Source organism: Caretta caretta, chromosome 9 (genome assembly GCF_965140235.1).
Source record: "Caretta caretta isolate rCarCar2 chromosome 9, rCarCar1.hap1, whole genome shotgun sequence".
NCBI classification, from domain to species: Eukaryota; Metazoa; Chordata; order Testudines; family Cheloniidae; genus Caretta; species Caretta caretta.
The window spans coordinates 101,153,475-101,178,612 of record NC_134214.1 but is presented as its reverse complement, the minus strand read 5'-3'; the positions used below and the strand labels follow the sequence as shown (position 1 = coordinate 101,178,612).

Genomic DNA, 25,138 nt, shown 5'->3' with positions numbered 1-25,138 from the left:
TTTGCAATACTTGCTTTCTGTTATGAGTATTATTGTGTAAACTGCCAGATAAGGCTGTCCAAATATTTTCAATTCTTGGTGAAAGGTGACATTTTTACTGTCTAGATCATTTCGTTTCTCTAAAGACTTGCTGCGGCAAGTAACGATAGTCTTTAGAGCCAGCATGGAGAGGTGTAAAAGTGGAGATTCATCTAGGAGGAGTTTTTTGCAGAGTCAGATTTATTGTGCTTGGACCCTAGTAATGAGTGAGCCTTACAGCTCCTCTCTGCACTTATTTGTAATAATGCTGTTAATGTCTCCTAGCGAATGTATTGTGAAGAGGTGGCTTTTATACTTGAGCAAAAGCATTTCCTAGGTATTCGTGGGTATAAATGCTGTCTGGCTATTTGAGTAAAGCATTCTGACCTCTCCAATTTTTCCACTTTGAAACCCATATCTGTCTGGTCTTTTTAAAATTTCTTAATTACTGGTTTTCTCTTTAAATTCCTGCTTTTCTTAGCAGTATCCACACACACACACACTGCACACACACTGCACACTGCTGAGGGCTCAGCTTCACTAAGAGTTCAAAAGTGAATTAAGTACTTGAGCTGCAGATGACTGACTTTCAGTGAATCTCTGTAATGCAGTTAACATCGGCCTGCATTCCTTGTCAGATTTATAATCTGTATAATGGAGACAGCAGAACCGTATTTAAAGGGAAACCAGAAACCTTTTCAAACTAAGCAGCATGTCTGCTTTCAAAGGGCCATGCGAAGCAGCAAATGTCCAGTCAGATGTGTGTAGCTTGTGAAGCAAAGTGCGTATGGTTACAGTGTGGTGCACCTATTGATAAATGTCACCATTTTGTGAGGTACATGGGCACGAAGAGTGTGATCATTTCCTCTCAGATGTCTGTCTATCCTGGCTCCTGGTTTATTTCCCCTTCCGCCTCAATCACCGCATCTACGCTGTGACTGTAGACTGACAGCAGGGGCAGTGTCATGGCATTTTTTTATATGTTGAGAAGGTGAAGTCGATAACAGGACCTGCAGCAAAGGCCGACAAGTCCTATGTCTGTTACTCAGTGAGGAATCCAGCATGATAACTGAGGAGGAGGCTAGACCAAAGCCCAGAGAACAGGGAGTTGGGGGTAGAGAGACCATAGTACTCGGCTTTGCCAAGTGCACGTGGCCTGTGAGTCCTGTCTGTCGAGGTCTAGGCCACAGAGTAGCCTGTTTCTGAGCTGTGAGAACTGTCCCTACGCCAGGCCAAGAGGAGGGCCTCAGACAGTCTAGAATGTATGTGTTAATAGGGGAGAGAGCATGTAAAAGGGCCGTAGTAAGTGAGGGCTTGTCTCTCCTTATGGCCGTAAGATGGGAGAGAGTCTGGGCATGATGGAGTGCTCCAGTGTTGTGCCAGGCACTTCCAACAGAGGAGAGCGTGTCCGGGATTTGTCATTCTCTGCAGCAAAATGGAAAATAATTCCTGGAAGCTACAAAGGTGGAGCCCAGGTTTCATCCACAGTGCTGATAAATCTTACCTTGAACCTCTAAAATCCATTTCACCACGGAAGGCCATGGACCATTCCAGCTTAAACGGAAGTTAGGCAGCATCTCTTTTCGTTCTGTTTGAATTATTGAAAACATGTTCCTCTTTCAGATGGCCGGGAAGGGAATACAATCCATTAGCAGCTCCAGTTACACGGCTTTCTACAAATGCTATGATTTGTGCCTCCAGAGAGAAGCCATTCTAAAATGCATTTCGATTCGATCAATCATAATTTTTACAGCAAATCTTCTTGAAGACCAGTGGCAAGCTGAGACGAGTGAGCCAAACTCCTGTCTCCTGAAGTGCCTTAGAATGTGATGTTGTGGGGGTTGGTTTCGTTGCTGTCTGAAGCATGTGAGTTATCCTCCATAAGTGAACTCCTGGTTAGAAAAGCACATTACTGGATTAATTCGCAATCTGTTTGTTTTATGGCATTGTTTAGAGACCCAGCTGGGGCCCCGTTGGGGTAGGTACTGTCCAGACGGATGAAACAGAGACCATCCCAGACACGACTGGTGTGTTGAATGTACGTTCAATAGTTCTAGTGGTGAAGGAATAAACCTGAAGACAAGGGGACTAGTCTCGTGGCTGGCCAGCGTGCTCCACAACAGGGGTGGCGAGTTAACCCACTGGCTTAATCTTTAGATTCATGGGTGTTAACGCCGGCAGGGACCGTTGTGATCATCTGGTCGGAACGCCGTGACCTCACTCCAGTTCCTGTTCAGTCTTTAGCTGTCCCCCGCAATCGTTTGGCATCCCGGCCCTGTGGATCCTCCCCTTAGGCTGGGGGGAGGTCTCTTAGCAGGGCTCCACCCGCCCACTTCCTGGATCCCAACGGGACACCTCTTTGCCACATTTCTTTACAGTCATTCCCCAGTAAGATTGACAATATCTAGGGGGGATTCACTGCTGAGGGGCAGCCTGAGGCCTGTGCACTGTTCAGACTTGAGAATAGAACTGAAAAGGTGGCTAGCTCTTGTGATGTCTCTACTCCCTGCCGATTTCCACAGGGGCTGGGTTCACCCATGGAGAATAACAAAGCCTTAGCCGGGGGGCAGATGGTCCGGGAGTCCTGTGAAGTCTTAACTCCCATCTGAGAGTCTGAATCAGCGGGTCTTGGACGTGATGGCCCAAGTCTGAGTCACTGCGGCATTGTTGCTTGTCTCCCCCCCCCCCCCCCCCAACCCTCATCTTTGCCCTTGCGCTGCACGTTCGCCCGGAAGCTCCACTTCCCACCGGCTGCTCTTAACACCAGCATTAGGCACTCGGGTTCCCCCGTGCCAGGTGGGGCAGTGGAAGCAGCAAAGCTGAGCCCTAAAGACTCGTTTCATTCCACTGGGCCACAGCTCTCGTTGTCTTTGCAGCATCCCTTTTACTTTGCTGCTACGGCACAAAGCTGCAGTGGATGCTGCTAGGTGCTCTTGGGCCTCCAGCCGGCTATTCCGAGCGTTCAGTCCGTTCTACCAACATGCTCCAACCCATCCCTTGTGGAAAAGCCTCTTTAACCTTGAACTGCATGTTGGAAGCTGCAGGTGTATTTTTGTTGTCAGCTGTTATGTAAAATCTGCGGAACATTCGGGCAGAATCATACGTCCCCTCTCGTCTCTCCTTCCCTGGGATTTGAGTTAACCAGTTTGTTACAGTTATAACATGGTCGCTGCAAGAGGAGGGGGGGGAATATACTGGCATCTGCTTGCCCACTGGGCAAGTAATAGGAGCAAACGGCTTGTCACATCACGCTTGACGCTTGCCCAGCGGGAAGGGTCGTTACTGTTGGCATATTGCTGCACGCTTTGCAAAGTAGGAGCTCTTACGGCAGAGGTGGGCAAACTACGGCCCGTGGGCCACATCCGGCCCATGGGACCGACCTGCCCAGCCCCTGAGCTCCCGGCCGGGGAGGCTAGCCCCCAGCCCCTCCCCCTCTGTTCCCCCTGCCCCATAGTTATGCCACCATGCGGGCAGCACGGCCTGTGCCCGCCCACCTCCCAGGCTTTCCAATAAGCCCGCCCTGCCGCTCCGAGCAGCATGGTAAGGGGGCGGGAGGAGGGGGGACTTGGATAAGGGGCAGGAGGTCCCAGGGGACGGTTGGATGGGGTGGAGGCAGTCAGGAGACATGGAGCGGGGGGGTTGGATGGGGGTGGGGTCCTGGGGGGGTAGTCAGGGGACAAGAAGTGCGGGGAGGTTGGATGGGTCAGGGGTCCCGGAGGGCCTGTCAGGGGGCGGGGTGTGGATAGGGGTCGGGGCAGTCAGGGGACAGGGAGCGGGGGAGGTTGGATGGGGGCCGGGGGTCCCCGGAGGGGGTGGTCAGGGGACAAGGAACAGGGGGGTTGGATGGGGCAGTGGTTCTGAGGGTGGCAGTCAGGGGGTGGGGGCCAGGCTGTTTGGGGAGGCACAGCCTTCCCTACCCAGCCCTCCATACCGTTTCGCATACCGATGTGGCCCTCGGGCCAAAAAGTTTGCCCACACCTAGGGGGTGTGAGATGCTGTGCTAGACAACAGATGTAAGAGGAGCCCCTGAAGTGGCTGGAGATAAATGCGCTGAGGTCGTCCCTAGGGTGATGGTAAGTGGGGGGGGGGGGTGGGAATAAAATATTTACTAATTCATCTTCTGCTTTTCTTAATTCAGCTACACATTCGAGCTCTGTCATAGAGCTGGGGAAAGGCCGTGCAGTTCCTCAAACCGTCACACTCAGTGGCTCAGGAAGAGATGAGTAATTTAAAAAATCAAAATCCTCCTTTTACTTAAACCCTTCGTCTCCTACCTCCAACACACTGTGCTATGGCTTGCTGCTGTCAGGTGGCCCCTGTCTTTTCCCTCTTGTCAGGTGTGGGGTTTTCTCATACTTGTAAGGCTCTCGTCTACTCAGGGAAGAGACTATTGGCACCCCTCCGTGCCCCAGGTCTGCCCTCTGTGTACACTAGTCATACCTGTACGGTCCTTCTAGACATCCCTTGTGCTCCTGTTAGCAGGGCAATTCTCCCAATGCAGGATTTTATTCCAGCTTGTCCATTACGTCCTGGCCCCCGCCTCTAGTGGAACGCTGCATTTGTCTCCGTGGGCTGGCTCCTTCTGCTCCCCCCAGCTCTGTGGCAGTGGGGGCTGTGTCATGCAAGGAATAAAACCGCTCTGGAGCCCTTTGATGCGTTCAGCTCAGGAAAGGAGTGTGATGCAATTACTTTACCTCTGGGATACCTCAGCACAGGTGCTCTGGCCTTTGGAGTTAGAAGTCAGGTGCTTTCTCATTCTTAACTGGGAATTTGTTTGAATAGCCGATCAAGTCTCTTTGTTTTTGGTGCCACCCAGGGGCAGCCATGTGCACTCCAATAAATATAAGCCCCAAACAAATGACTCCAGAAAAGAAACCTCTGACTTTAAATGATTGCAATATAAAAACCCTTTACTCACCCCTTTTGTGTCTACCATTTAGTTGGCTGTCATCCGGTACTGCATCAAATGAGCTGAAGGAATCGCTGTTTGTATCTGGAAGTTAAAAGAACTAGGAGCAATAAGCAACATAAGGTTGTAGAGAACCATTAATGCCAGACCCCCGGAGCACGCTTTTGCTTATAGAATTTCAAAACGTGCGGTAAGGAATAGAGGTGAGGTCCAGAATTTAGGAAAGTCTTTGTCATTAGCTCCTGAAAAAATCATTCAAATTGGACTTTCTTGTGGATTGAAAAGCAAGGGAAATGAAGGCAAATGCTGACCAGCAATGTACAATATGGAGAGTGGGTCGAGGGGTCAATTGCAGGAATCTGAAATGGGCTGAAGCCAACTGCATCTTCCTCCTCTTCCCACAATTCTTCTGCCGAGAAAAACCTCACCCTGCTTTTCATTACCTGTGAACGGTGCCCTGGCCTGCTATGATGCAGCAGACCCATATGTAACCAATGTACATTCATCTTTAAAGTCAAATTTTTATTACAACCCAATAATAGCAAAAATGTCGTAGGAGGATGAAAAGGACTAGAGCAATGACTACATGGAGAGTTGACCTTTTAAATAACCTTGAGCGCTTTGATACTCACAGCAGAGCAGGAAAACAAAAATGTAAAAAAAAAACCCCTCATTTCCCATTTGCTTTTAAAAAGTGCTGTAGAGGTTTTATTGAGCGGTGAGCATTGAAAGTGAAATTAAACTGCTAGCCTCCAAATGCCATTGTGCTGCACCCAGCTCCTGTCTTTCCAGTCCTCCTGCACTGTCCACACACCATCTCTTCGAGATAAAGTACACTTCGAATATAACTTAACAATGAAAAAGTACATTTCAAATGTGTTTCCAAGTGGTTTATGTGAGAGCATCCAGTTGTTTCACCTCTCCAAAGAGGAAGAGACAAAACAAGAGCTGGTTGAAAAATATAGGGACTCATTTCTGCAATTTTTTTAACATAATGAAAAATTCTTGTCTGAATTCATTGCAGATTTAACCTGAATTTTCCCCAGAATTGATTTGAACCCATTTTTTAAAAAAATATATATATATTATTTATTTATTTATTTATTTTGCCCCTGTGAGGGGGAAGGAAAAGTACCAGGAATAAAATGCAAAAAACGGACATTAGAAAAATATTTTTCATTTTCATTCCATCTGAATTGCAATGAAAATGTTTCTTTTTTCATAAGGAGCCACGCTGGTGCCAGGATATCAGAGAGACAAGGTGGGGGAGGGAATATCTCTTATTGACCAACTTCTGTTGGTGCGAGAGACAAGCATTCGAGCCCCACAGAGCTTTTTTTCGGTCTGGAAATGGACTCGGAGTGCCGCAGCTAAATACAAGGTGGGACAGACTGTTTAGCATAAGTAGCTAACACATTTCAAGGCACCGTTCAAGGTGAAGTGGCCCATTAATACCTCTCCGGTCACAGAGGGGGAAAGAAAGCTGCGGAGTGGGAGGGGGTTAAGGGGTTACAGATTGCTGTAGTAAGCCATAAATCCAGTGTGCCTGTTCAGAGTAATGAATTTAAGCTCCCAGGCTCATCTTTTGAAGGTGCTGTGCAGGTTTCCTTTGAGGATGAGGACTGAGGGGTTGGATGCAGAGTGATCACTTTGGGAAAATCTTCACCCACGGGTGACAGGGTGTTTGTATCTTTCATCATTTTTTTTGTGAGAGTTCATTTCAGAACGTAGTGATTGTCTGTCTGGTTTCACCCACATAGTTGTTACTGGGGCATCTGTTGCAATGGATGAGATACATTGTGATAGGCATGAGCAGGACCCATGGATCTTGAAAGGTGTGTTGTGGGGGGTGTTGATCATTGTAGCAGCAGAGATGGGTCTGCAGGTTTTGCATCTGTTCTGGCAGGATCTGGTGCCATTTGGAATTGGCATGTCCTTTAATCGGAACCTGAATCACAGGAGTCCCAGTCCTGTGCCCCGCGGCCCATGCTCTGGACCGAGCTGCCTCTCTGGAACACGTACAATCCCCATCTGTAGCTCCCAACGTATTCCAAATAGTGAATCTTTACTATCCAATCCTCACATTGACAGGTTGGGTTGTGCTTACAAACAAAGGGCAACATCTGGCCTTCCCAGGCATGTCTTTGGATCTTACTGAGGGGGAGATGAATGTTAAAAACTTAAAACTACTCCCTTGAAGTCAAAATACGATTTTAAACCGAATGTGTAAATCCTGCCGCTTTGGTTGCAGTTTGGAAGACAGCCCGTTCAGTCACTGCACCCCTCTGTGTTTTCAAACCTCCTTCCACTCAGGCCAGCCTCCGTCTCCTGCCCTCCCCGATGGATCAACAGTTTAAAGAAGAGATGCCACGTGACTCAAGAGATGTTAATGGCCATTCTCTCTCAGTGGCATGAAGTAGAGTGTGTGAGCGTGCGAGAGAAGAGGGTAGGATGGGGTGGGGATGTGAGGGCTCCCACTGTTATGCCAATAAAATAAAAACCAGCAGGATCTTATTAAAGGGGGAAAGGCAAAATACCACATTTATTGTGAATACAGAAAGAATCATAGTAAACAGTTAGTTACAGCTATAACATTCCATTCAATTTCATATTTATTCACACATTCATTCATACACACACGTTCTGCAAGGTTATCATAGTTACCAGCCTTAGAGTTGCTTGTGCCAAGCCACTGGCCAGGTGGCCTGGACATGAGGAGGGAACAGGGCCTTGTCAGATGCTCATCTGACGCTCCTGGAAGTTGTTTTGCAGAATCAGACTCCAAAGTTCTCACTTTCTAGAGTCCATTTTTATAGGCATTTCTTCCTATGCCAGTCTATGGGAATTGCTTCATCATGCTGTTGCTGAATCAATCAGCAGATGTCACATTCCTGATGGCTCTGTGCTGCCAGATGTTATCTTGTTCTTTGGTTCTCCCATTCTTGAGGCTGTTGGGTGGATTTCAGTCTGCCCTCCGGGGGTCCTCTGGTTATTTCCACTTGATGCCTTCTTCAGCCGATGGACACTGGATTCTTAGGCTGGCACCTCCCTGATCATTCAGTTATTAACCATACCAAGCATCCATCCACATACATCGTCTATCTCTATTTTAATCACAATTGTTAATACAACAAAAGGGTGGGGAGTCTCTGGGTGCTGTTTCTGTTGTTAGAGTATTGCTTTGAGTCTCTCTCTCTGTGAATTGCTTTGAGAATAGACTCTGTCTTAGAATGTACTAACACAATTAGCAGCTTGCAAGTTTCACACACAGAGAGAGAGAAACAGTACCAAAAACCAAGAGACCTCTTAATTAGTAATACCCTGGAATTTAAACTATGGGGAATCAAACTCATTTGTGATTTTAATACAGAACTTCTTTAATATGATCCAACACCATCATGCTCTGCTGCTGTTCGTGGAACGTCAGACTACTTGTTCATCAGCTGCTGTTTCTCCTAAATAGGCAGGACCATGTGCAGGAGAATGATTGGTGCCACACGATAACTATTGGTGACTGCAGACCTCAAACTCGGGATCTCTCGGACAACGGGTGATCTTCTGATGTTCATAAAGCATTCGCTCGTAGCTGATTACATTGTGTATCATATTGAGTCTTCACGCCCCAAATGAGATGTCAATTGGAAAAAGTAATTCTCTGTGTGTGCTTTTCTGTACAGACTTGTGGTGGTGAAGGAGTTCCAGCTTTGCGATGAGTCTAACCAGATCCTTGACCTATAGAAGTTGGATGCAAGGTCCAAAAAGAAAAGCAACTGAGAGCGGCCCTATATTATAGCTGGGTTTAACAAACCTCAGGTTATTGAAAGCAAAGCCGATGCTGCTAACACATAGAATCATAGAATATCAGGGTTGGAAGGGACCTCAGGAGGTCATCTAGTCCAACCCCCTGCTCACAGTAAGGCCAATCCCCAATTTTTGCCCCAGATCCCTAAATGGCCCCCTCAAGGATTGAACTCACAACCCTGGATTTAGCAGGCCAATGCTCAAACCACTGAGCTATCCCTCCCCCCAGTACATGGATCAATAGTACTGAAATCCGCTGAGTTTGCTACAGCCAGGGAAACAATTTAAAATAGAACATTTCAGTGTAATTATTCATTCTCTTGCTTTCCCCACGTGCTGCTCAAGGCAGCAGCCTTGTGACTTCTGTTCTCCAGCCCAGTATAAACTGGGTGCAGTGTAGCAGAGGGGTACAGCTGATTGCTACTTGAAGGGCCAGTGGTATCTGAGAGCTGCTGGTGTGATGGGGTGGGCCATGTTAGTCTCATGCGAATGGTCTTGTTATTGCAGAGGAGGAACTCGGAAGGTGATGGCATACCAGGGGGTGACAGTAGGCAGCAAAGGGAAAAGTGTTCTGAAACCATGTTTAATCTTGATCTTCCTACCGAGATTGGTGTTTATCTGCAGTAGCATCTAGGAGCCCTAATCATGGCCTAAGACTCTGTTCCTGTAGGTGATGTATGAACACAGAACTAACAGATTGTCCCTGGCCTCAGGTACAGTGTGTGCTTGAGGGCCGACATGTCGCTGGATGAGGCTGTGCAATGGGTATGTTACATGCTAACACCTTGAGCAAGGTATATAGTGTAGGCTGCCCCTTGCTGGATGGGAAATACACCATGTTCTTGCTTTCTCTTGGTGTGCATTCTCTTTGCACCAGGGAAGGGCTTCTGCAGAGCCCTGATATGTTGCTTGGTACCTCAGTGAATAGCAGAGATGGACTGGAGCGGGTAAGTGCAGGGGCTGGAGTGACAAAATTTGGATCTAGATTCTGATCTCTGCGGGGTGGGGGATTTTAGGTCTGGGCTCTGGTTGCCAGTTGTTGCTAGTGAACGTTACTGTTATATGTCTGTAACACCTTGGGACCCCAATCACAGACCGGGACCCCAATCTCAGACCAGGACCCCAGTGTGCAAGGTGCTGTACAAACACAACAAAAAAGCCTCTGTTCCAGGGAGTTTACAATCGATAGGCACGTCTACGCTGCACGTGTCTTTCTGCGGCCCATAGGGTATGTCTGCCAGGTGTATAAACAGTCGTGTAGACTGCAAAGCAGGCTTAGGCAAGTATAGCAAAGACGCCTGCGTGGGGTGGGTACGTACCTGAGAACGCACTCTCCAGGGCTCTATTCGCGCAAGCTGCGCCTGTCTGTTTACGTGGCTATTTTAGCTGTGTACTGTCCCACTGCCTCGCCCGGCCTGCGCCTTTCCTTGCAGGAGGAAAGGAGCCTGTCACTGACTCGTCTAGCCACCTGCCGCGGTGTGGACGCAGCTTGCTTTTCTCTGTGGCGGGTGGCTACACACCGTCCCCAGAGGCCTCCAGCGGGAGTATCCCCGATGCGCTGTTTGTTTTCGGGAAGCAGAGCTGTCGTCACGCTGCAGAGCCCAGCAGGGATCTCGTGTCCCCTAGCCTGTCTCCGTTCCTGCAGCACAGGTGTGGCGCTCCATCAGGAGCGGAGAGGATGCCATGGCCTGATAAGCTCATGAAGTTCTCCCTCCCTTGCTCTCCTAGCCTGTCTGACCCCCTGAACCATCAGGCTGAGCTACGCTGCCCTTTCAGGAGACCCGGGGAGCCTGTCTACACTAAACTTGATAGAAGTCAATGCCCCAAAGGGCCCGGGTCCTTTATCTGCAGAAATCTTCCCTGCTAAGATGAGCTGATAACAATAATCATAACTGGCATGACCCACATGTTACAGCTCCATTAGGACACCAGGGGGAGCTGGGCCTTAATTTTTCTGGGGCAGGCTCAGTGTGTCCCTGTAGCTGTGGTCTGATCTTGCGACTGGCTTTGTGCAGCGGTGACCGGAGGCTGCAGTTAAACAGTAGCATCTTGTTTATCCAAGCCGCGGGGACAATCCTACGGACCAGCCTGCATGGTAAAGCCCGTCGGCAGCTTGCTGGGTGAGGCCTCGCACGCTGGGGAGGACGGTTTCTACCAGCTCTGCTCTAGGAGCAGAAGTTGTGGGCTCGATGCAGAAATTCTTGGGCGAAGTCCTGTGGCCTGGCTTATGCAGGAGGGCAGATGAGATCATCATAACAGTCCCTTCTGGCCTTAAACCCCGTGGGAAGCTGCAGCAGGCGTCTAAGGCCCTACACCAACCCTGCTCTCTCCAGCGGCAGTCGACTCCAGTGCAGTCACTGGGCTTGCAGTGGCAGAGAGCAGTAAGTGAGAAATGATCAGCCATGCAGGCCATGGAACAGCCATGGTTTTAGAAGGACAAAGGAAATTCTGTTAAATCTGGGGAGTGTTGGAGTGGGACAATATTTCACCAAAAATGACCCTTTTTTTAAAAAACGAGACAGTGTTTCACAAAAAAGCTCAGGAAATAAAAGGGATTGAAATAAAAATCAAAATGCTTTCCACAGAAACTGTAAATGCAAAGCTTAGACAGCGTGTTTTTCTTTTTAAAATTTTTGAGGTTTTTTTGTTTTGTATTGCCCACCAAAGCAGGGCTTTTGGGTTTGTTTCCAGGTGTGGTTTTGCATTGCCCATTTCCATATCAGGACGCGGAAAATGTTTTGGTTTAAAAAATATTCTCTGGAAAAGATTCAGAAATGAAAGTTGGTTTGTTCTGAAACCAGAACAAAAGGCTTTCAACATTTCCGTGCCATTGGGCCGGTTTGTCGGACCCAGTGTTAGCATCTCACTCCCATAATGCACTGCAAAAGAGGGTACCTGGCTGCAACATGAAGTAAAGCCAAAACTCAAGAGTTAATAAGCTCCTTTAGACTGTATAAGGGCAAATGCCAGGTCTGAAGTCTCTGCACTTGTATCCCCTTCGCACTCACAGCAAACTTTTCTCTCCTGCTCCACTTTACAAGCTAAGTTAGCAGCTTCTCTCTCATCACTGCGTCAGGAGAAAATGGGGGGGGGGGGGGGTTACGAGGTGGGGAAGGCAGCTGTGCTGAGCTGGGCAAGGCCAGCTGGCAGGAATCTGTCGGCCTGTTCCCAGAGCTGCTTTCCGGAGCCTCTGAGTCTTGTCTCTCTGCTCTAATTGTTGCTTAAATAAGAGTTGTTCCCTGCATGGCCTTCTCTCAGGCAGGGGGGAACACGAAAGCCTTGTTAACGTGTGTTTAGCAAGTGTGTCTGGAACATGCAGCGTCTGGGGCCTGGCTGCTGGGCGTCCAGGGAGCCGTGGTACCAACACTTACATAAACAGCAGAGAGATGGGGAGGGAGGCTCTGCGTTTTGTTGTTGTTTTCAGCCCCCCGTTTCCTGTCTGGTGATGCCATATTGTCTGACTTATATTCAAGGAAGTCCTCCCAGTCTGCTGGGGCTGAGTGGGCTTCCCAGGCCTGCTGTGGTGGGGAACAGTGGGTGGGAAGAGCTCTGGTTTATGAGCAGAATAATTAGATCTGAAACAGTCAGTGTAAAAGAACCTGAAAATAGTGAGGGAAGTCCCTGAGTCTGCAGCACAACAGGGGCAGACGAAGCAGTGCCGCCAGGGGACAGCTGCTAAGTGCTTTGGCCCAGACCCCCAAATGCTTTTCAGCTCCTAACTTCCAGAGATGTAACTGGAAATCACCTTTGGTGCCTGGGCCATAGAGTGTCATGTGAAGGGACAGACTATCCTGGGGTGAGACTGGACCTTAACCGGAGCACAGGGCAAGCCAAAATCTTCAGCTAGAAACTCCAGGGCTAAGGAAACTCCAGCGCAATGCCGCAGGGAAAGGAGAGAACTTGGTTTCTGTTGGTTGCAGCTGGGGTAGTCCATTCTTTTTCGCCAAGGTCCAAATTTCTTGGTCAAGGTCCAGGCTCCAGAGAAAATAATTTAAAAAAATTAACAATAATGATAAGTAAATAAAAAGGTTTTGGGGTCCATTCAGAAGCGTCTGGCGGTCCGGCTTTGGCCCACGGTCCCCCTATTGACTGCCCCTGGTTGCAGCTTTGGGGATTGGCCCTTGTGTTCACTTCAGGTTCCACTCATGGTCAGCGCTGTGGTAGTCACACGCAGGGCCCTTCGCAGAGAAGCCCCCTCTGCTGACAGGGGGACTGACCGATTTCTTCCGACTGGGAGGGTAACCCCCTAGCTAGGAATCTTGGGTGTGTCATGCTGCCAGATAGACTGGATTCAGCGACAGGCCAGCATCAAGGAGCTTTTGTCGAGCTCTAAGCAGAGGTGAGCCAGTACTAGATCCATTGTCCCCCGAAATGTGGGGCTGTTTGGTTTGCCCCATTAGGGAACATGGGCTAGTTCTCAAAGTTTAGAGCCGAACTCCTGGGGTTCTCTAGTGGCGTCAGTTGAAGACTTTAATTGTCACTTAACTAGGCTTGAAAGGCGAGAGCTGGTGGCAGTGAAGGGAGGTGACTCTGGGAGTATGCCTGCACTGAGAAATTGTCTACAAAACTTTTGTCTTTCCCGGGTACTTAAAAAAGCCCCTCCACAAAAGACAAAAGTTTTGCCAACACAAGTGGCAGTGTGAACACGGCTTTGTCGGCAGGAGCGCTCTCCTGCCAACAAAGCTAACGCTGCTCACGGGGCTGGAAGTATTTTTTCGGCGAACATGCCAACAAAGAGCGTTTAGCATCGACACAGCCTTGTCGCTAAAAGCTGTGTGGTGTAGACAAGCCCTCGAAGAAAGAGGAGAGATGTTGAGGGGAGGAGAAGCCTGGGGGACTGGGAGGAACCAGAGACTTGGGAAAAGGTGCGAGATGGAGGGAGGAGAGTCATAAGATATGAGAGATAGGATTGCTCTCTATAAATATATCCGAGGGATAAATATCACAGAGGGAAAACCAATTATTTAAGCTCAGTACCAATGTGGACACAAGAACAAATGGATATAAACTGGCCATCAGGAAGTTTAGACTTGAAATTAGACGACAGTTTCTAACCATCAGAGGAGTGAAGTTCTGGAACAGCCTTCCAAGGGAAGCAGTGGGGGCAAAAGACATATATCTGACTTCAAGACAAAGCTTGATAAGTTTATGGAGGGGCTGGTATGATGGGATAGCCTAATTTTGGCAATTGATTGATCTTCAACTATTAGCAGTAGATATGCCCAATGACCTGTGATGGGATGTTAGATGGGGTGGGATCTGAGTTACTACAGAGAATTCTTTCCTGGGTGTCTGGCTGGTGAGTCTTGCCCACAAGCTCAGGGTTCAGCTGATCGCCTTATTTGGGGTCGGGAAGGAACTTTCCCCCAGGGCAGATTGTCAGAGGCTCTGTGGGTTTTTCGCCTTCCTCTGCAGCGTGGGGCACGGGTCACTTGCTGGAGGATTCTCTGCACCTTGAAGTCTTTAAACCATGATTTGAGGACTTCAATAGCTCAGACATAGGTTAGGGGGTTAGTTACAGGAGTGGGTGGGTGAGATTCCGTGGCCTGCATTGTGCAGGAGGGCAGACTAAGGTCAGAAGGAACCATTGTGACGGTCTAAAGTCTGTGATTCTATGATTGGTCCCCTCTGGCCTTTCGGAACTTTTCTGATCATCCTGTCCAGGGCCAGCTCCAGGCACCAGCGAAGGAAGCGGGTGCCTGGGCCAGCCAATAGAAAGGGGCGGCACTCCGTCCGTCGTTGGGGCGGCACGTCTGGGTCTTCGGCAGCAATTCGGCGGCGGGCCCTTCAGTCCCTCTCTTCCTCTTCGGCGGCAGCTCAACCAGGCTTGACTTTTTTTGTTTTTTTTCCCCTTCGCCGCTTGGGGCGGCAAAAAAGCTGGAGCCAGCCCTGATCCTGTCTGCCGGCCTGCATGGAAAATTCAAATTCCCAGCCCCCACTGCCGACGTGGAGGAGACCAGCCGGAGACTGATGGATGGTAGAGGGGGACTGGAGGGGGCTAAAGCCAGTGCTGTTGGTCTGGGGCAGAAGGGGACTCCTGAGAGCTGCACAGCTATCCCAGTGCTGTGGGGGAGCATTTTGTCTTCTGGCCTGTGCCTCCAGCCATGAGCCAAACCTGGGTGGGGAAAGGGCCCCCCCTCCCTTACTGTTAGTGGGCACTGGTTTCCCCCCATTCAAACCTCTCCTGCCTTGGTGATACCAGACTCTGCACTTGGGGGGAGGCCCAGGGAACAGATTGACGTGTCAGGAGGAGAGCGGAGGCAGCTCAGAGGCAGGGGTGCTGTTATGGGTGAGAAGGCCCCAGAATTCCTGCTGAGCGATGGGACGGCGTGGGCTGCCTCCAGTCTGACCACACGTGGACAGAACCCTTTAGCTGTCCGAGGTTGCCCCAAGGAGCTTGCTGTCTAGACGGAGGATGTGACCCACTCAGGGTCGCACAGCAGGTCCGTGTCAGAGCTGGGAGTTCCACCCAGGTCTCCTGGCTCCCAGTCCAGTGCTCCAGCCACTTGGCTGCACTGCCTCCCAATTAACTCACTGAGCAGGTTTAAGGCTGGGCTGGCAGGGAACACAATCCAGCTGTGAAATCGTGGGACTTAATGTATGAATTAGCAGCAAATTAAGGATTTTAGAGTCATCTTTTTCCAGCCCCGCCCTGCTACCCATGAGCAATAATCAGGGTATCGAACAGCAGAGTTGGCAAGTAGCCGTGGAAGTGCAAAGTTGTTGTGTCCCACTTCCCGGTTGAGATGTTTCCCTCTTTGCAATCCAGCTGAGCTGGAAACCTTCTGTTCTTCCAGTGCTCTGTCTCTTGTGTTGCTGCGTCTGCGTCCTGCCGTGTGCAGTGAGGGGCAGGGGGTGTTGACAACAACTCACAAGAACCTCAATCGAGAAACTGCCAACAGCCAAGATTCCTGACTGAGGAAACGGTTGTCTAGCTTGAGTTCAAATCAAACACATTTGATCTTTCTCTTTTTTTTTTTCTTGCTTAGGAATGGTCAGGTGGGATCAGTGGGTAGAGACTGTTAGGGTCCAACTTTGTTATTAGACAGACAATTCGGTGAAACTCGAGCGTGGCCTCCGAGCATCCCATCTTGGGTGTGATGGGCTTGGCTGGGGCTCTCCCTGAGACAACCTAGGTGCGCTGGGAGCAATGCAGTAGGTACTTCCCCTGTCACTGGTCCTGAATTAAGGTCCCAGTGTGATGGGAGGGATTCTGTTATGCCTACAGTGCTGCTCTGCCTGATTTGGAGCAGAAGCTTGAACCTGGGTCTCCCACATCCCAGGGGACTGTCTGTACCACCAGGCTCTTGTCTATTCGGGGGTCTTTGCCTGAACAATTTGGAAAGGTCTCAGTTTTGTCCCAATGTGGAACAGGAAATTTTTTTGAAATCTTGAATGTTTTCGTTGGATGTGAGCCATTTCCTACCCAGCTCCAGCATAACCCTTCGATCCTGAGCACAGTGGCTGTGAGAACCTCCTCTGACACCCTCTGTACGGTAAGGGAGGTCCCGGCTGCATTCAAACTGTGTAATTGTGATTCTAGTCTGCTGAACTAAAGCATTTCCTGGTGTTTCGGCTAAATGTACTATTTTCACTGTGTGTTGGTCTGCTGGGCTCTTGAAAGGCTGTTGCCGTCTATCCTAGAGATGGATGCATTTCACTGGCAGAAACTTTTTCATGTGTGTACACCTGTATGGGTTAAACTGATGTATAATTCTGCGAAACCCTGGCCTTCCAAATTCACACCTCCAAACAAAGTCCCTGGGAGTCCTACATGTGCTGTGGAGGGCAGATTTTGACCTCCGGTTTGTAATCCGTGTGTAGAGTTTGAGTGCTTGGAGATGTTCACACCACAAGTGCGGTACAACTGTCATTCACTTCTGATATTAATGAGCAGAACCTCCCGGAGGCAGAAGTCACTGCACGACTTCCAGCCAGGTCCCACACACTGCACATCCTTAGTCTACAGGAACCCTGGGGAAGCTGAAGCAGCGTGAAGGAGGAGCAGGTTGAGCTGCTATTGGGAGTTTTCCTGATTTCTGGTCACTTCTCGGATAAGAAGTAGCCCCATATGGTGGGATTGTGGCAGGCTTGGGATATTGCCCACCCAGTGGCTTTTCTTCTGAGAAAATGCAAGAAAACCAAGAAAGCTGTTTGAACTGAAACACAAAACACACATCGTGCGCTTCACTTTGTAAGCATGTTTAATCCTTACACACGACAACGGGAAAGCCTCAAACACATGTCCAATAGGAAATGCTGACAAGAACTAAGTTCCCAGTTTATTAACTCATTACTCCTTCCACTCCAGCTACCTGCCCTTAGCTGTGAACACACTTTTACCAGCATGTTTGCTTTTTAGCATGAACCCTAGTCTGTAATTTCCAATACTAAAGGCATTTGACTGATGCTCAGAGGCCTGCAAAGGAGCACAGGGCTTTTAAAAATTGACAACGTGCTGAATTTGACTGTTCTGTCTTGGTAGAAAACTGGAAGTAAAATCTCACATTTTTGTGCCACTCATTCTTCTTTGAAAATATAGATCTGAAGTAGAAATCTGGATCTTTGGTGTTGAAATGCTAGACGAAGAGGATTATGTTCCATCACCCACAGCCTCTGTATCCTGTTCTGGTTTCTGTCTCGGGTCAGTCATTTTGGCTAAGTAGTTGGAATTATTCCATAGTTTTTCTAAATCTTACTTTGCTTCTATCTTCGGGCGGTTCCAGTTCTTCGTAATTTAGATCAAACCAGCCTGCTACTGAGACGGTGACAGTAGCATCATCAGTCTGTAATCTATGAAGGCCCTCTGAAATCTCCTTCAATTCGTTTTATATGCCAAGTGACTCTCTAGAGTCGTGTGTTGTATACAAAGCGTGCTATGTTGTGATCAAAGTCCTGCTCAAGGCTCGTCGCAAATTTCAACAACCTTGTGGCTAAAACTGTGGAACAAACTTCCTGAGAGTGCTGCACACGAGTGGGAGAGTGCCGTAATTGCTTATTTAAATTGCCTTCCATTCAATTGCCCCTCTCTCCAATCAGGTTGCACCCAGGTCTTGTGCTGCGGCTCCTGGCACTGGCAGATTCTCACGGGAGTGTTGGTGCAAAGGGAGGCGTGCTCCAGAGGGAGGGCTGGGGCTGGGGCTGGTGCTGCAGCTGGGGTAATAATGTGGCCAGGTGGAGTGTGCCTGGGGGTACATCTGCACTGCACACCAAGCCTCGGTTCTGATTCAGGTTTGAGGCCAAGCCCCCTTTCCATCCACACTCAAATCGGTCTGACTCGGGTCAGCCAGTGCTCAGGACCTAGGGCCCTTTTGGGCGGGGTGGGACAGAGCCCGAATCCCGCTGTGACTTTTGCAGTGCGGACGCAGCTCGCGGCGCAGACCCGAGTCAGAAAGGCTGCGTAGTGCAGTGTGGACGTGTTAGCGTGCCGGTGGGACCCAGGCCCAGCGATTGTAAGTGCAGGTTTACGATGCAGTGCGGGTGCTCAAGCCTGGGCTTGGAAACATCGAATCTACAAGCCTGAGTCCCACAGACCCAGGTTGACAGTGGTGTGTGGACGTACCCTTAGTGACCCCTTGCTTCTGCATGAGTGCCTTTGGGCCACTGGCGGCCCTGCCTCTGGGGCCGCTGGCTGCTCTGCTGTACACTAGGGAACCAGCCTGGCACACAGCCAGCTCAGCACCGGTGTGTCTTGTGTGCCCCTAAGCCCAGTCTGCAGAGGATGTGAATGTGTTACGTGTGAGTCTGTCTCTTTGGGCACGTCTGCACTTCAATACAAAACCCGCGGCACTGAGTCTCGGAGCCCGAGGCCACTGACTCAGGCTCCCAGGGCTGGGGCTGTGGGGCTAAACTAACAGTGTAGACTGTCGGGCTCGGATTGGTTCCCAGGCTCTGAGACCCTTCCCCCTCATGGGGTCTCAGAACCCACGCTCCAGCCCAAGCCCAAACATCTGCACTGCAGTCAGATAGCCCTGCATCCTGAGTCCCGTGAGCCTGATTCAGCTGACTTGGGCCAGCTGCAGATCCTTTATTCTAGTGTAAACCTATGCCTGGCGTCTCCACAGCCTGGCCCATGATTTTAGCTCTGAAGGACATTGATTCAGTCCTAACTATTGGACAAAGATGGTGGTCATCACAGAAAGGCCACTTCTGCCTTCCCTTATGGAGCTGCACTGTGCCGTGTGTCGGTGAGAAGCTGGGGCTACAGGGATCCCCTAGGGCAGTTGGCCTTCTGTCTGTGGAGAGCCCTGGCGAGGTATGTCTGGTTAGTACCGTGTAGAAAGTGGATGAGTTCACAAAAGGGCACACTGGATGCTTTCTGATACGGTCTCCCAGCTGCTGCCAGGCTCTGCAGTCCAGCCGGAATCTATTTCTGACTGATCCTGTTTATAGAATTCCTGTGCCGGGCCCATTGCTTCACTTGAGTCTCCACAGAGAGCAGCCTCCTGTCCGATGGTGGCCGGTTGCCAGTTTTCAAGAGATATTAATGGAATGTTTGAAGCAGGTTTGCAGGGGGCGTTTGGGAGTAGAAAGGCAGTAAATCAAACCAGGCCAGCCGGCACAGAGCTGAGAGAGGAACAGACACAGATAAAGATTGAAAACAAGCCCACCAATATCTAATAACTAAATAGGCAATTACTTCTAGGTTGGTTTGGTTTTTACAGTTTAAAAGGTTTATTTCAAGTCCGTGCAATTCTGCTAGTATTAAATATGGGACTTTGAGGACATCAGAGCTCTCCAATAGTGGGTCCACAGAGCTCTCCAATAGTGGGTCCACTGGCCAGCAATGGGCTTCAGGCTTTGTTGTTTTAAACACCCACGCACACTGAAAATTCTTCTCGGGAAGATAAATGAGGCTAATTTCTTGGACGGGGAGGAAAGAATGCACCGCTCACATAGTGGGGGAGGGGTCTTGCGGCACCGTCAGGGGCTTGTGGAAACTCCCTGAAGCTGGAGATGCTGTTTGGGAATATGGGAGACAAAATTACACTGTCTTGGGTATTTACTGATAAAAAGTAACCAGGCCAACCTGGTTTAGACTGCTTGCGCCCTGGTCACGTCTTCAAGCACCCGAACAGAGGCTTGGTGCTTCATGAGGCTTAAGATACTGTACAGAGTGACTGAGCGTTAAAATACCATTTTAGGCCCCAGGCCTGTGACAGGCATGCAGGTGCTGTTTCTCCGTTACACTGACTCTTTTAAATCCTTATTGTAGAAGTGTTTCATACAGGATCGCATTCCCGGGTACTAGCTGAGGGAAAACACTGCACATTTAAGTAGACCCTAAATGACTGAAGTGGTTTTATAGACATTTGAGATGTGCTGGGACATTTATTTGCATCTTTTTAGTGTGCCCAATATGGGAAGCGCTGTCCAGATGCACAGGACGACGTTCTGTATCCCTAGGAAAGCCTGTGTTAACCTGATTAATTCTAAACTACAGAGCTTGAGATATATATAGGAATGCTCCTACTCGGGGCATCTCAGAGCATTGTGCAAAGTGACATCACAGGCTAATGGTGAAGACACTACATTTAACAGCAACTCACACAGACAAGGACATGAGAACCTTTTTGTAAGTAGGAAATACCGACCCAAAAGTGGGATCTTCAGCTTTCACCTGGATGCCAACGAGAAACCAGCAAAAGGGACATTGGTTTTGTCTCGTGTGAAGGATAGTGCTGTTTGGAGCAGTCTTTCTCTCCACTCATGCACTTGCCACGTTAATACAGATTAACAGCCTGAGCCCTGGCACAGAACTTGATAACCTGATCTTTTCACCCCTCAGGAATGCTACCGTCCTGTTAGAATCCTGTTATCTTAGCCATTGTGGTAATTAGTTTTGCAATGCCAATAGCAAGATGTAAACAGTGTTTGTCAATAGTTTATTAATTTACAAAATCTTGGCACATTCCTGCAACTAAATCCATTGTTCGTTTTTTATAAACAGATTACAGAAAAAATGCTGAAACATCTGATCCACGTCCAGAAAATGATTTGTCCAGTATCTCTGCCGAATGCCAAGCACACCAAGTGAGTGTGATCCAAAGTAATTTGTCAGAAATAGCATGTGGCATGCCAGCAGTGTTGACATCAGTCTCTTCACACCTGTCTGCACTTGCCAGCCCAGGTGGTACTGAGCAGCTGATTAATTCGCTGTGAGTGAAGACGTCAAGCAGGGTTTGGTTGTGAAGCACTGTAAAGGCACACTGCATCCCCTCAACCGCCCCTTCGTATGTTGCTATCCAGGTAGGGAACCAAAGCATTTTGCAGTCACAGTTCCAGGGGTTGTGGGATAGAAAGACATATTTCAGCTTCGGCAGCTCTGCCAACAAGCGCTTGGGAAGGGATCTTAAATTGTTTTTGTTCAAGTGAAGGAATTGCAACTTCTTTAAATGGGAGAAGGCTGCGTGGGAAATGGATGAGATATGGTTGTTGTTCAGATACAGCTTTCTCAGGTTAAGCAGGCGGTTGAAAGAGCAGTTGACTCTGGTGATTCTGTTGGCCTCCAGATGCATGGTCTTGAGCTGGATCAGACCATTGAAAAGCTGATTAGGCAAATCAGATATACGGTTGTGTCCTAAATCCAACACCCCCAGCCTGTTTAGCGTTGCGAAGGCATCATTCTGAATCCTCCAGATCCGATTCTTCCGGAGGTTCAGCTCGTACAGGGCTTTCAGATCCCTCAGAGAATCTCGGCCTATGGCTTCGATGTGGTTTCTTTCCAAAGACAGTCTCGTGAGGCTGGACAGGCTTCTGAAGGCTTGCGGGATGTAACGCAGGTTATTGGATGTTAGGTCAAGTACCTGTAAAGAGAGCAAATACGAAAACACCAGTGGGTGGATTTCGAAGATATTGCAGCTAGATAAATCCAGGCTGATGAGGCTGGAGAGTCCCCTGAAAGTATTAGCATGCAGGTGTGTCAAGCGTGAATTCCAGCCGAGATCCAGCTCCCGTAAATTGCTGAGGGCACTAAAGGTTCCTGGGTACAGGAAGGTGAGGTTATTGCGATCCAGCCAGAGGCTGCGGAGGACAGTCAGATTTCGGAAGGTGTTGGCAGTAAGAATCCTTAACAAATTGTTAGACAGGTTTAAAGAGACGACAGATGCTGCTAGTTCTGCAGGAAGAGTTGTCAGTCCGGCTTTGTTACAGTGTATGGTGTCGTCAGGAGAGCACTTGCAAACGCTAGGGCATGTGGACACATTCACACCCCGGCCAATCCTCGCTGCACAGGTAAACAGAGAAATAATAAGAAAGAACATGGCCCATCAGAACCCCAACCCCACATCAAATGTTCTGCAGTTCCTAAAGAAAGGGTGGGAGAAAAGAGCACATACTTTCTGGAGAAGCGACTAGCAAACACTGCAAGAATAACTAGGCTGTGTTCTGAACACCGGTGAAATTAAATTAGGCAGCTTAAGACGGTTGCAGCCCAGTGGGGATCAAGTTCTTAGGCAGACAAAAGCTGCTTAGGCATTTCTGTTTTGTAAAGAATACTTCTGGGAAATCAGAAAGTTCCTCAGCCATGCGCTGCTTTCAGATACAGGGCTGGTTTTTCCTGCCCCTCTCTCTAATGGTAGGAGGGAACAACAAGCTTTGCTATAGAATCTGCTCTGCAAAACCTGCCGCTTCCTAGTGCCTAAACGTCTCTCAGAGCAGGGTGTTCTGTGCTCTCAGACCTGGCTTGGCAATTTCCCTGAAGTACTGGTTGTCAACAGGCAAAAGCTGAGGCCACTGCAGGCCTGGAGAAATGTGGATACAAATAGTGCTGCTGTGTCGGATCAGGGTTCGATGCAGATGGCCCCTGAGTGCAGCCACCCCGCAGGCAGCTCCTTGTCAAACTGTCCTGCCACCTCCATGCACGGTACTTGTCCCAGGCGCTGCTGCGGCCGCGCCCTGAATACACCTCTGGCCATGCGGCTGCATTACTGCATCGTACCGTACTGCAAGTGGGAGGGATTGTCTGGGGAAGTAGATGCTGCTGCGGCAGTTCCAGGCCTGTGGAAGTGGGTCTGCGATTGGGAGAATGGTCACCGGGCGTTCCCTCACAGTGTGACTGAGCTGGGAGGGCTCACCACAATGCTCTGACTGCAACCCCGACCTCCTCTCCTCGCTGGCATTGCAGTGGGGTGCAGTGAAGAGATGCCGGGAAAGAACTGGCCTGGCACTGCTCTGCACTGTGGACAGTAGAGGAGTAGAGCCGCTGGGGAAATCTGTCATCCGCAAATGCAGATTAGGTGAAACCAAAACTTTGTGCCGCAATGTATCAGTTGCAACCAAACCTTCCTCCGAGCTGGGCGCTCGCTCAGGCAGCCTCTCCTGCTGGAGCTGTTCCACTTGGTCTAAGGAATTAAACGTTCCTTGGGTCAGACGGGGAGACCCCAGCCCAGGATGGCCAATAGCCCAGTGGTGAGGGCACTCCCTGGGGATGTGGGAGACCCAGCATCAAGTCCCTGCTCTGAATGCGGCAGACCGGGTGAATGCCCTAACCACTGGGCAATAGGCCATTCTGGGGTGGGGGGCACTCTGCTCTGGGTGCCATGGCCATGCTAACAGGAACTGCTTTAAAATAGCATCTGTGTCAACTGTTTGCTAATGTGGGGGGCTGCTATAGTAACTGGGGAGCAGGCGAGGCCCCCTGGGAATGAGCCAAGTGCTGCAGAAGGGGGTGTCCTGCTTAATGAGACAGTTGAACTAAATGGTCTAATTCAACTAGACTTTTTCTTCTTGCCTTTCCCCTTCAAAGGCTCTCCTGCGGCTCCAGCCCCGGGGAAGGAAATGCATGGCGCTCGTACTGATACCAAACCAAAGGGAAACAAAACCACAGCCCATCTGCCCCAGAAGCGCACAGACACTGGGTTCATGCTGTTGTATCCATCCAGTTCCCGGGCACCGTTGCCTGTGTATCGCGCTGTGCTGACCATCACATTTCACTTCTCTCCGCCGTCTTCCTCAGCCTCAGTTTGACGCTGATTCAGCTGGCAGGCCAGCTTGTGTCCGAGTGATGGATGCTTTTGGCAGCCTGGAATGCACTCTAATGTGGAATGATCCTGACACAGTGACTGCCTGAGATAAGGCCTGAATGGTTGACTTTTCATTTGAGCAAAAACAGATGCATGCTTCTTGGGACTCTACTCTGGCACCAGTTCTCCAATGCCCAGCCCAGCCTCGCATCAGCTGTCCACAGTTTAGACTTTGCAATGAGCAACCTGGGAGTGGATCCCCCAGTGACTTCAGCTGGGCTCTGCATAGCCGTATGAGTTCATTTCCATGACCTCACTGCAAGACTAGGGCTTAGGATGTAAGTTTACACTCTATAGTGCAAAGGGACTATTCCTCCCTCTCTGTTCGGACGGCGCCTGTGGGGTGCTGTTGGAATTAAAGCTCTGAGAATGACCAAGGTTTTGGTTCAGTGGCTGAACCGAAAAATGGTGGCCGGGATGGGGGCGGAGGGAAGAGAGAATCATTTCAGGGCGAACACCACATTTCTTTTGACCTTTTGTTTCTGAGGGTTTTTAACTTTTTTACAATTTTAAAAATAAAATCAAAGTAAAATTTGAAATGAAGAATTGTTTCTAATTGAGAAGTTTGAAATGTTTCATTTAAAAATGGTTAAAACAAATCACTTGGACATTTTGGATTTTTTTTCCATATTGTTTTACCAAAACAATTTGCGAAGTTGGACACAAATTCACTAAATATTTCAGTTGACCAGAATCTGCATTTTTCAGTTAAAAGGAGTTTTGTTTGAAATTTTGTCTCACTCTAATTGGAATGGTTTCAGAGTAGCAGCCGTGTTAGTCTGTATTCACAAAAAGAACAGGAGTACTTGTGGCACCTTAGAGACTAACAAATTTATTTGAGCATAAGCTTTCGTGAGCTACAGCTTCCGATGAAGTGAGCTGTAGCTCACGAAAGCTTATGCTCAAATAAATTTGTTAGTCTCTAAGGTGCCACAAGTACTCCTTTTCTTTTTTCTAATTGCAATGTAAATGGTAAATCATAACTATAGGGGGGAAGCAAAGAAATCTTACAAGCAGCACATTGCCTTTACCCTAGTGCTACTCATCTCCAGTACATGAGAAGGTTTCAGGCAAGCAGCCAGGTCACGTCCTCACACCCTCTGGTTTTGATCCTGGAGCTAGAATGGAAAGGTGAATTTCAACTGTCCTTTAAAACCCCGAATGTGTTTCTGGCTCTTTTCCCTGTGAAGACTGCTGTGAAGATGTAACTTAAAGGAACAAGCAACTGGACTCCACTTCTGCAGAGAAGGCTGTTTAGGGTTTGGAGGATTCAAATCCCCCCCCCCCCATATGTTCATGTAAAAGGAGTGAGTTCACTTTGGGGGGATATCCCAATGGATTGTCACACGGACCCCTCTCCTCTGCAAGTCCTGAGACCAGCGATGTG

At 49.1% G+C, this 25,138-nt stretch overlaps 1 protein-coding gene across 1 annotated transcript; it reads right to left on the bottom strand.

Annotated features, from left to right (window-relative positions):
* Window positions 1-20,679: 20,679 nt before the first annotated feature.
* LOC125643218 (uncharacterized) lies at window positions 20,680-21,990 on the bottom strand. The gene has a single exon (XM_048865509.2). It carries the CDS (start codon window positions 21,988-21,990, stop codon window positions 20,680-20,682), a length of 1,311 nt encoding a protein of 436 aa, XP_048721466.2.
* Between the last annotated feature and the right edge of the window lie 3,148 nt (window positions 21,991-25,138).